The following is an 11,215-nucleotide window of genomic DNA, read 5'->3' as shown; positions in this document are numbered from 1 at the left end:
CCAAGAATCTGGGGTCTGGACAGCGCTTGCGGTGTGGACCGGTGCGGGGATCCGGACGGGTGTGGGCACAAGCTCAGGGAAGATTTAAGTGCAAACCTCAGACTTTTGCGGGGCGCAGAGTCGAGTGCGTTGGATGCGCCCTGGTTATCATCATTGGAGGTGGAGGGCCAGGACTGGGACGCAGGTCTGGAGATTGGGGACCAGCAATGCGTCTGTCCGACGCGGACCTCTAGGAGCCCCCCCCCCCCACCCATGGTTCTTCCTGGATCCCTGGAGCGCGGAGGCTCAGAGCCCCCTTACTTGCTGCTTTGTCGTTGTGCCCAAGGAAAGGCCAGGGGTCCGGGTGGAGAGGCCGCGCGCGCGGGCCTGGCCCGTGGAGCAGGGGCGCAGGTGGGTAAGTGGTGAGGGCCCTGGAGTCTGCGATCCGCGCGGAAAAATTGGCTCCCGCCGCTTCCAAGCCGGGTTCCCCGGTTTGGGGCACAGTTGGGAACTCCCGGGGCTCTCGCTTCTGCTTTAGAAGGGGTGGAAAAGGGCTTGGACCAGCCCGGGACACCCAGGTTCCACACCGCTGAAGACGCGCCCGGTGCCTTCTTTTGTGGCCCGAGTCTGACCTCCCCAACCCGCGCACTCTCTACTCTGCCGGGGCTCAGAGCACATGCGACCCCGAGCCTAGTTCCCCCTCGTCCCCGATGTCCACCTCGTCCTCCGGTTCGGTCAGCACGAAGGGGCCGGCGGGTATACCCAGCCGCGCCTCTGGAGGCGCAGAGTCGGGGCCACGGGGGCTGCCCTCGGGGCTCTCCGCGCCCTCCGGCCCTTTGGGCTCATCTTGGCTTTTCCTCAGTTGTTTTTTATGCTTCATCCGCCGGTTCTGGAACCATGTTTTGACCTGATGTCGAGAGTGGGAATAAAATTAAATTAAATTAAAATAGTCATTCCTTCACATCCACCGTTAACAAGCTCTGAGCTGAGCCTGGCCAAGTTTTAGGAAAATAAATCACATCCAGGAACACAGCCGTTCCCCGTGAATCCAGTCTCACAGGAGCCCCTAGAATGAACCTCGACCGTCCTCATGTCCCCACACGTCAACCCAGCAAGGGTGCAACTGTGGGGGATCTTCCAGACTAGCGGGTGGCTTATTAAAACCGCTAGGCTGTCTGCTGAGGGGGGAGAGCAGGAATTGCCCAGGCCCCTCTGATGGGAGCCCCAGTTCCCTTGCCCACCTGGGACTCCCAAAACTGGGGACCAGTGGAGAAGGCCCAGAACAGAGCGCAGCACATGGGACACAGTTTTGAAGTTACAGGTAAATCGTTCACATCAGGAGGGAAAAGAGCGACTTCTTCCACCCAGGACAGGATGGGAAGGAGACGAGAGAAGGGGTGTGGGAATAAGGAGGACCTAGGGCAGGAAAATAGCACGGGGAGGGTTTTTATTCCTGTGCAGGAACCTAATTCTCCTTCATCCCTCATCCTAGATTGTCTTACGTCTGAGGCGGGACTGAGGTGGGTCTGAAGGCGAGTCAGCTTTGCCAGGGAAACTCAGAGATGACAGGATGTCAGAGAGGGGACACAGGATGGGGCGGGGTGGATCAGACTGTCAGAGGGGAAATCAGAATGCACCTAAGAGGGTTCTGCTCAGGGACTTTTTAAGTTTTGTTTGTTTGGGGACCACACCTAGAATTGCTCAGATGTTACTTGGATCTCTGAACTCAGGAATCAATTCTGGAGGGGATGAGTGGCTTAAGAGATGCTGGGAATCCAACCGGGGTCTGCCTTGTGCAAGACAGCTGCACCACTGATCGGCCCACTGGAATTTGTAAGAAGGTAATGGATGTATTTGGTGCCTTTCTAAGGTCTTCGGAGAGGCTTAGAACAAAGGAGTTGGGGAATGTGTTCTTATCCGGAGACTTCACACAGTCAGGAGTGGAAGTCGGGTGTGAAGGGCTGACAGAGATTGGGGGCCTGTGCCCTCCTGCCTACCTGCGTCTCCGACAGGCTCAGCGCCGTGGCCAGCTCCACTCGCTCAGGCGTGGACAAGTAGCGCTGGATCTCGAATCTCTTCTCCAGCCCTGAGAGCTGCGAGTCGGAGAAAACCGTTCGGGCTTTGCGGCGGCGGCAGTGCTTGCCCGGCAGCTCCGAATGCTGCGGGTGCGGGAAGAGAGCGGGTACCGGCACCCCTAGGAGAGAAGAGCAGACTGGCGGGCAGAGCCGAGCTCTGGTGGCCTCCCTCTACTTCCCTCAGCCGCCCTGCCTGGCCTCATCCTGGAGCTTCCCTGAGTCCTGCTCCCCAGAATCGAAGGAGGGAAGGGATCACAATCACAAAGATATGAGATCTGGTTGGGAAACAAATGATACACAGAGGAGAAAAGGAAACCGGACAGGACTAGGCAGGTTTTCAAACCATCATCTTGAAAAGATGGATATACAGAGGTCAGCTGAACCGGGTTTCCTCGTTACCTCCCCAAGTTTTCTCGCTAACTTGTCTCTCCCCCACACCCTGATTCTTCCAGACTAGTAGGCACTGAACCTTGCTTTCCCGTCTTGCTGAAAACACCTTTTTCTATGCGCCTGAATTTCTCCGCCTGCTGCCAAAAGGACTGAATCAAAACTTATCAGAAGAGGCTCTGTGAGAAGGAACCAGCATCTCACCCCAATACATTTCCTGACCATTTTGGAGCATTGGGTAGGGGCCTCATTCTTCCTCTCTGACCTTCACGGACTGCAGGGCTTGCCCTTGTGCCCCGAAGGATTTCTCATTCCTGGTCCACTCCCATGGTTCACGACTGAGACACAGACATGCAAGCACACCACAGTGGACCGGGGCAGGATCAGGAACAGAGCGAGAGGCTCTGTCTCGCCTTCATATTTACTACTGCTCTGGGAAGAAATGACAGGGCAGCCCATGAAGGGCCAGAGGGTGGTCCGGATGATTTAGCTGTGGGATGTTGAGCTGCAGATTAAAATACTGGCTTTGTCACTGCGTCTCCAATCCAGATCCCAGAACTGATTTCACCCTTGCACTGTTTAAGTGGTTCTGGGTTTTGGTGCCCCTTTGCACAGAATAGCTGGTATTTGTACCCAATCCCAGTCCTGACCCATCAGGGCAGGGTCTTTCTGTGTGAGTTGTTTGTTTTGGTTTGTTTTTAGTGTGTTCTGCATCTAAAACTCAACAAATGCATCTCTTCTGACTGGAAGAAAAATGCAGAGGTGGGGGAAAAGACCGCGTGGACATGGCCTTTCAGAGGAGAGAGGGAAAATATAATCTGGGTAGTTCTCCACAACTCAGAATGGGTGGATCAGGAGTGAAGAGTATTGAAGAGAAGAAAAGATCCTCCCTCCCATCTTTATTTATTTCCTCTTCTATCTGATTCAACATCAATGCCAGTTCTCCCAAGTACCCCAAGCTTGTTCCATTTCAAACTGGTTTCCCACCCCTAAAATATTGGTGATGGCTGAATGCCTGGGGTAAGAAAGTGGTCCCTACTGACTCCTGACTCCGACTGTGTCTTCTGGGTTAGGCAGTTGAGTTCTGTATCGGTCGGGGTCTCCCTCCTGAAAGTGGGGAGTGGGAGGAAAAGGGAGAGAACTGCCACCTAGAAATGGGCCAATCGAAGCTCTGCCCCCCTCCTAGAAATCCACCAAAACCTCTTGTTCCCTCTGCTATAAAAGTGCTCATGAGTCAGTCCTGCGGGCTGGCTGACATGTTCGGGGCGCGCTGTCCCTGACCTTCCTCTGTCGCTTAAGGAAAGATTCTGACATTGGGTGTCAGGCAAAGGCGAGGATTAGAGGCAGAGCAGGGCACCCCAACAGGGTCAGCGCAGGGTCACCTGCCCTCTCCCTCCAGTGAAGATCTTAGGGACTTACCCGAGGTGGTGAGGAAGTAGGGATGGTGGTGCTCTCCCTTGTGCAGAGGATGATGAGGGTGAGGAGCCAAGAGCGTGGGCGTGGGCATGAGGGGGTAGCCATAGTCTAGCAGGGGCACCCGGGAGGCCAGGGTGCTGGCGAAATGGTCGGGGGCCACCTCGCGCAAAGGCTTGGGCTTGTGCAGCAAGATGTCCTCGATGAAGAAGGACGTTGGTCTCTGCGAGGACACGGAGTGTAGAGGCGAGGTGAAGTTGAGATTCATCGTGAGACCACTGGACCAGCGCCCTCCAAGGTTCCCCAGGTTCTGGCCCTGGGTCCTTGATGCTCTCTCTTGCTCTCTCTCTCTCTCTCTTTCTCTCTCGAACTGGGCTACCCCGGGCGGGCGCTGAAGAGGCTCGAGCAAGCACAAGTGCCCGGGGAGGATGGATCTCTGGGCAGGAGAGCTGGCAGCATGGAGAGGGGAGCCCAGAGAGCCAATGGCAGGGCTGCGGGCGGTGCAGGGGAGGGTGCGGCGAGCTCGGGCGGGGCGGGGCGGTGCTGGCGCTGTCCGCGGTGCTGAATGCGGCCGGCCCAGGGGGAGCGCCGAGCTTGGACCCGCGTTGGGCTTAGCCCGTCTTTCCTCTCCAGGTCTGCCCCGCCCCTGCAAGGAGGGGGTCCAAGTTCGGAGGGCTGCTTTGGGGTTTGTTTGTTTGTTTGTTTCCCTAGACTCGAGAGACCGGCCGTCCAACAAACTTAAAGCAACAGCCCAAAGGCATTTACCTAATCCACGATTTGGGCTGGGGTTTTCAAACTTTAAAGCTATGATAACAGTTATCATATCAAGAGAGGAAGGGGAGATGTAATGAGGGAGTTCTTTTTCTAAGAGACCCGGCTCCAGCTGATGGCTAAGAGATGGCCAGCGTTGATTATTTAAAAAAAAAAAAAAGGAAAGGAAAAAGAAAAAAAGAAAGGACAGACCAGAGCAATAGGACAGCAGGGAGTATACTTTCTTTGCATGTGGAGACCTGGGTTCTGACCCAGGCATCCCCTATGGTCCCTTTAGCCCACCAGGAGTGATTCTTGAGTTCGGAGTAAATCGTGAGCACTATCTGGCATGGATCCCATACCAAAACAACAACAACAATTTTTAGAGAAAGGAAACTTTGGTGATGGTCATAAATCTCTCTACCTCAGTTGCAGATAGTGAGGTGAGGAAAGTAAAACGGATTGGTCAAATAAGTAGGTCCTTGTATAGATGTCTCTTAACACCAAGTTTTATGGTTGTCTCAATTTTCTACTATTTCCTCCTCAAGCCACCCATTCTGTTGGTTATTTCTGCCATGCAACCCTTTTCAGCCCTAGTGTTGTGTATGTAAACATTTTATGGGATTATTATGTTATTGACTCTACCCTGATCTGTGATTGTGCCCTACCCTAGGGTGTGACCTGGCATTCTGCCCCCACCCTAGGGTGGTACCTTACTCTGCTTCCACCATTGGGTGGTATCTGATCCCACCATTAGGTGGTACCTGATTCTGGGGAATAAAAACAAGGGTCTGTGGAAAGCAAAGGGCTTTTTGGTTGGAACTGAGGCTGAGACTTTGGACTTCAGTCTTGTCCACCAAATAAAGCTAATATTTCCACAAGCCTGACTGTCTACGAGCTGTTTACCTACCATTTCACCTCAGAACCGTCGGCTGGAAGGGGTGGCAGGCATGCTCCGAGCTGGAGGGGAAAGACCTCATCCTCCATCCCTCCTCCAGTCAACCTCTTCAGGGGCTGACTTGCAACTCCCTAGAACCTCAGAACAATTACAGTTGGTTTTCGTCTCCTGGTCTCTTCCTTAATTTTTTTTTCATTTTTCTTTCTCCCAGTCTTTTTTTTTTTTTTTTGGAGGGGTTTCTCCCCTCCTATTTGTCTTTTTCTAATCTGTCACACTTATTTTCCCGGAGTGAATTCACTAAAATGAAGGTGATCATCTCCAGCACAGCAGCGGTAATTTTGGCTCGCATCTCTGAAAATTGCTCTAATTATTGATGTTAAACTCGGTGAAATTAAAAGAAGCCACTTCTCTTCCATCTCCCCATTTTTAAGCCCTAATTTGTTGAAATCTAGTCGTCATCACAATCCCAATCACTACTGCTAATAGTAAAAGTGTTTTAACAGAGCCCAGTCCTCACAACCCATGCTATTAGATAATTAGAGGAGGTGTTAGAAAGCCAAGTGCTAATCCTTGGGCGCACTGCTGAATTTCCATCTGATCTAGCAGGTAGTGCAAACTCATTACCAGAATCAATTAGGCTCCCCGAACTGAACCGTGGGTCTTGGGGAAGCGGGAGTCCTCAAGCTCGGTGCGAACAGATCGGTTGGGTGGGAAACAGGAGAGAGAGAGGAAAAAAGAAGAGGAAAGTGGGAGGAGAAAGAATTTGGGAAGAGGGCGATAGTGCACAGACATTTGTCTCCAGCCAGAAGGTGTTGTTGCTGCGTCTGCGATGAGGTGTTCGTGGATTTATCGGGGTGCGTTGGGAAGACTGGCGAGCTGGAGCGCAAAGGGAGAGAGCGCGTGGAAAGCTCCGAGGAGTCTATCCAGGTCCTGGAGGAAGGAAGGGGGCAGTTATCTATCCATCTGTCCTACAAGGTGACAAGGAGAATGAAGCCGCGTCCTGAGCCTCTGGTGCGGGTAGCTGCTGCGGGTCTCCAGAAACGCACCCAAAGCCGCAGCTCCAGCGCACCGCCCTCAAACCTAGGGTAGGGTGGGAGTGGTTTAACGTTTTTTGGGGAGCCAGGCTGAGAGCAAATCCTACGGACTGGGTCCCAGCCTGAGCCCCAGGCTGGCTTTTTTAGCCAGTTCCCGCAGGAATCGGGCAGTGAACCCGCTTTCCAGTTCTGCTCTCTTGGAGACGCGCGCAATCAGGAGCACCCGCGGGACCCACCTAGCCTTACGGAGACACCTTTCCCCACACTGCGCTGCTACGTCCAATGAGGAAAGTTCCCTTGATTGGGTCTCAAGTTCCTCTGAGAGTTTAACCCAGGACCTCTCGGGTTGACAGGATTGTCTTGCAAAACAGAACCCGATCTGACCTGGGATCTTCCGTGGGCCTGGCGCATCCTACTTGGGGGGAGGGTCGTTTGGAAGGGACCCAACGGGGCATTCAGAGATCTGAGTGACCCCAGAGCCCCAGAAAGGCCTCAGGACCGTCTTGAGGAAGGAATTTGGCTAATCCTTTTTCAAATGCCTTATAAGCGGGGTGGGTTTCCAGCTTCAAAGTTCAGCTTCCCAGAGCGGATGGTACAGCACGGAGGACTCTTGCCTTGCACTTGGGCAATCCAGGTTCAATCCTGAGTATCCCACATGATATCCTGAATAGGGCCAGGAGTGAGGAGCCAGGAGTAAACCTTGGGCACTATTGGGTGTGGGGGAGGGAGAAAGAGAGAAAGAGAGAGAGAGAGAGAGAGAGAGAGAGAGAGAATCGAGCTTCATTTGCCTGTATTATCTTAAAGTATTGAGTTCTACTGTCCACTAAAATAGAGTAGATGACACAACAGCTGGAATTGAAGTTCTTCTGCTGGTCCCATTTGAGAAATAGAAAGGGGGACTAAAGATAGTATAAAGTTGATGCTTCCTGAAGCCTGCCTGTAAGTGAGTTCAATACCCGTCGCTTTCCTGGACCCCAGACCCGCCGGTTGATGGGGGATGAAGCCACGTGGCCACGGCCTAAGAATAAAGGTCTCCATCCTTCTCCATCCAAGCCCATACTAAGGGCGAAATGCAACATCCTTGTACTCTCTCAGCAGAATTGGCATCCCATATAGTCCCCAGAACACCATCTAGGAATTCTAGAGTGCAGAGCTAGGAGTAAGCCCTGAATACTGCAGAGTGCATCCCACAAACTAAAAGAAAAAAAGAAGGGGCCAAGAGATAGCATGTAGGTAGGGCATTTGCCTTGCATGTAGGACAGTGGTTTGAATCCTGTCATCCCACATGGTCCCCCGAGCCTGCCAGGAGCAATTTCTGAGCTTAGAGCCAGGAGTAACCCCTGAGCACTGCCGGGTGTGACCCAAAAACAAAACAAAACAAAACAAAAAAAAGAAAAGGAAATAGTAGAAAGAGGCGGGGTTGCAGTCCAGTGGTTCAACACTTGCCTTGCTGTGGAGGTTGCAGATTCAATTCTCAGCATTATGCACCTCCTTCAGCCCCTCTAGAGTGGGTCCCCGCCCTTAACCCCCAAGTTGAGAGTCCTGAGCTATAGTGTATGGGCAACAACAAAACAAAATAATGAAAACAGATGTTATATGTAGAATTAAGAAGTGAAATATTGGGACCAGAGCAATAGCACAGCAGGTAGGGCATTTGCCTTGCACACTGCCAACCTGAATTTGATCCCCACATCATCCTTGGAGACAATCTGCAGGGTCCTCTGAGATGCCTGGAGTGATTTCTGAGTGTAGAGTCAGCAATAACTCCTGAGCACTGCTAAGTGTGGCATAAACAAACAAACAAACAAACAAGAAAATGAGTGAAATGTTCATAGACTTTCATTTAAAATTACCATATCAACATATTATTATTCAACATTGAACCAACATCAGTAGCACTGAGTGTTTTTTGTTTCTGTTTTTGCTTTTGCACCACACCTGACAATGCTGTGGGCTATCTGAGAGTACTGCATAGGGGCCTTCTCTGTATAGTGCTCTGGGTCTTTGCTGGTGGTGCTCAGCCAACCATGGGCAGAGGAGACTGGGGTAGACCCAGGGTTCCTGCATGTGCTTCATTACTGGGTGCTCTCTCCTGGGTCCTTGTCTTTCCCTTTCTATACTCAATCTTGTCCTATACTTCATTGCCTGCACATTTCCACTTAGAGTAGCCCTAGTTCAATATCCACAAGTGGCTGGCAGGTATCTTGTCAACACCAGGTTCTAGTTAAGTCTCGCAATCCCTACTTCTCTGTATCAGGAGACAAACAATGGAACTGGAAAGCAGTTGTTGGAGCCAGAAACTTCACCCACCCATTTATAGCCCATTTCTGGGCATATGAATTGAGCATCTATTATAAGCCAGGAATCTAACTATACATCTTCCTAACATTCCACAAGCCCAGGAAAGATTAAAGAAATAGGCTCATAGGACACTTAGCTTTGATTCTCCTTTGCCTAAAGGGCTAGCAGGACAGACCCACACCTAAAGCCCTAGCCTGCCATGTGGCCTTTATCAAAACAACAAAGATCAAATGAGTCCCTTCAATAGGGCCCTCAAGTCCCGCATAGCTCCTGCTCTAGCCACAGTTTCAGCTGAAGAATTATTCATTTAAAGGGAGAAGAGCCATGTTTTTCAGGGAGCTAATAATTAAATAGTGGCTTTCTCTTTCATGTCAGCCTCATCTAAAACTGCCTTCTGAGCTGGACTTGGTTTCCCAAAAAGATAACCCTATCGAGGATCAAAGGGAAGACGCCACTTCCATTAGCCAAGTTGCCTGGACCGTGGCCTTCAAAATAAAGGAAGAACTATATTTTAGAGGGATCTGAGTAACACACTTTGCTCATCACATTCTGTATTATATTGCTTGTTGTCTGTTTCAACTTGCCTTCTATCTCGGTACTTTACTTTAAGCACAGCTAAAGTGGATGCTCTGTCCAGAGAGAGAGGCAGGAATCGCAGCTACTGCCTGCAAATACAGCTTCAAAAATGCCTTTTCCACTGAAAATTAGGAGGTGGACTCACACAAGTGCACAGGCAAGCAAAGGATATGGAAATCAGAGTATGACTGGTTTCAGGAGGATTAAATTCAATCCATCTGCTCGCTCTTTCAGGACTGGATCAATAGGTAGAGTCAACACCTTTCACTTCAGGGAGCCGAATCTTTAGTTACCGCAGTTAGAGCACTTGGCTTACATTAGGGGCTGACCCCGTTTCGGTCCTTGAGACCCTGTCTGATTCCCCAAGCCCACCAAAAGTGATCCCTGTGGGGCCAGAGTGATAGCATAGCAGGGAGGGCATTTGCCTTGCAAGGCCAACCTGGGTTTGTTCCCCAGCATCCCATATGGTTCCTCGAGTGCAGTCAGGAGCAGAGTCAGAGCACCACCAGGAGTGGCCCAGAAACAAACAAACAAAAAGAGCCAGAAGGAAGCCCTGAGTGTGGCCACATCTCCCAAAATATGGCCACATCCCACAAACAAACAAACAAACAAAACAAAATAAAAAAATCTTTCATTTTTTGAAATTTTCTATTCTCAATTCCAAACCTCAATTCTCGCTTCCAAACCTGCTTCATAAGTGATAGGAAGACCCACAGCAGCGACTAAAGGTCTGAAATATAAGAAAGCTTATATCATTTCTTAATCTTCTGGGAAGCGTAATGGTGAAATGATGATGCCCTTGCAATCTGCTTATTAGGTTTCTGCCATTGTCTTCATCAAGAGCTTATAGATTAGTCAGATACAGTAGCAGGAGAAAAAAAGCAGAGGGCCTGGAGAGATGGCACAGACGCAGGGGTCCTCAAACTTTTTAAACAGGGGGCCAGTTCACTATCCCTCAGACCATTGGAGGGTCTGACTATAGTAAAAACAAAACTTATGAACAAATTCTTATGCACACTGCATATATCTTATTTTGCAATGAAGAAACAAAACAGATACAAATACAATATGTGGCCTGTGGGCCATAGTTTGAGGACCACTGGCACAGAGTGTTAGAGTATTTGCTTAGGACACCAGAAACCCACAATCAGTCCTCAGTGCCTAATATTCCCACCACCAGAGAACCCCCCACAAGCATTCAGCCAGAATTGGCCCCTAAGCACCGCCAAGTGTTATGAAGTATGACTTACTTCCTCGCTCAAAACAACAACAACAATAAAAACAAAGCAAATGTCCTGATCCAGAGAGATTGCATCCAGGGATAGTTTCCAACCACCAGGCCCAGAAAAGCTGGAGAAAGATGTGTCAGCAGACGGGCCTCCTAAGTAGAAGGCTTCGAGTCCCAATTAGGGCACTATGTGGTTCCCTGAAAAGTGATGGGTGACCCTGGTGCCCACCCCCCCACCCCTCCACCCCCGGCACTGACATGCAGAGCTCTGACCCATCTGACCAGCACTCCAGGGCTGAGTATAGCTGGGAATTACTCAGTCTGAGACTACTAGGTGTGGCCCCCAGTGGAAAGAAATCATGCAATAAAGCAGAAACCGGAAACCGCTCAAAGGGCAAAAGCGCATGCTCTGTATATGGAAATCTGGAGTTAGATTCTAGCACATATACACTCTTGGGGGTTGCCACCACCTCCAAAAATAATATGAGGGCTCTCCCAAATGGTCCTCAAGGGGCCCCACAGATGATTTTAAGCCAACTGGACTGGTGGATCCATGCAAGGACTGCAACGCTTT

At 50.7% G+C, this 11,215-nt stretch overlaps 1 protein-coding gene across 1 annotated transcript; it reads right to left on the bottom strand.

Annotated features, from left to right (window-relative positions):
- Window positions 1–646: 646 nt before the first annotated feature.
- Window positions 647–4,122, bottom strand: BSX (brain specific homeobox). The gene is made up of 3 exons (XM_049777972.1): window positions 3,861–4,122; window positions 1,977–2,173; window positions 647–886 (listed from the first exon to the last, which is right to left on the bottom strand). Exons 1-3 carry the CDS (start codon window positions 4,120–4,122, stop codon window positions 647–649), a joined length of 699 nt encoding a protein of 232 aa, XP_049633929.1.
- Window positions 4,123–11,215: the final 7,093 nt, after the last annotated feature.

Source organism: Suncus etruscus, chromosome 8, assembly GCF_024139225.1.
Source record: "Suncus etruscus isolate mSunEtr1 chromosome 8, mSunEtr1.pri.cur, whole genome shotgun sequence".
Lineage (NCBI taxonomy): Eukaryota > Metazoa > Chordata > Mammalia > Eulipotyphla > Soricidae > Suncus > Suncus etruscus.
This window is presented reverse-complemented; position numbering and strand designations above follow the sequence as displayed.

Excerpts from the sequence above, each read along its gene's own strand:
- BSX (XM_049777972.1), bottom strand. The coding sequence starts at position 4,122 with ATGAATCTCAACTTCACCTCGCCTCTACACTCCGTGTCCTCGCAGAGA. Across the intron at positions 2,174-3,860 it reads CTACTTCCTCACCACCTCGG|GGGTGCCGGTACCCGCTCTC; the intron begins GTAAGTCCCTAA and ends CTTCTCTCCTAG. Across the intron at positions 887-1,976 it reads TGAGCCTGTCGGAGACGCAG|GTCAAAACATGGTTCCAGAA; the intron begins GTAGGCAGGAGG and ends TCTCGACATCAG.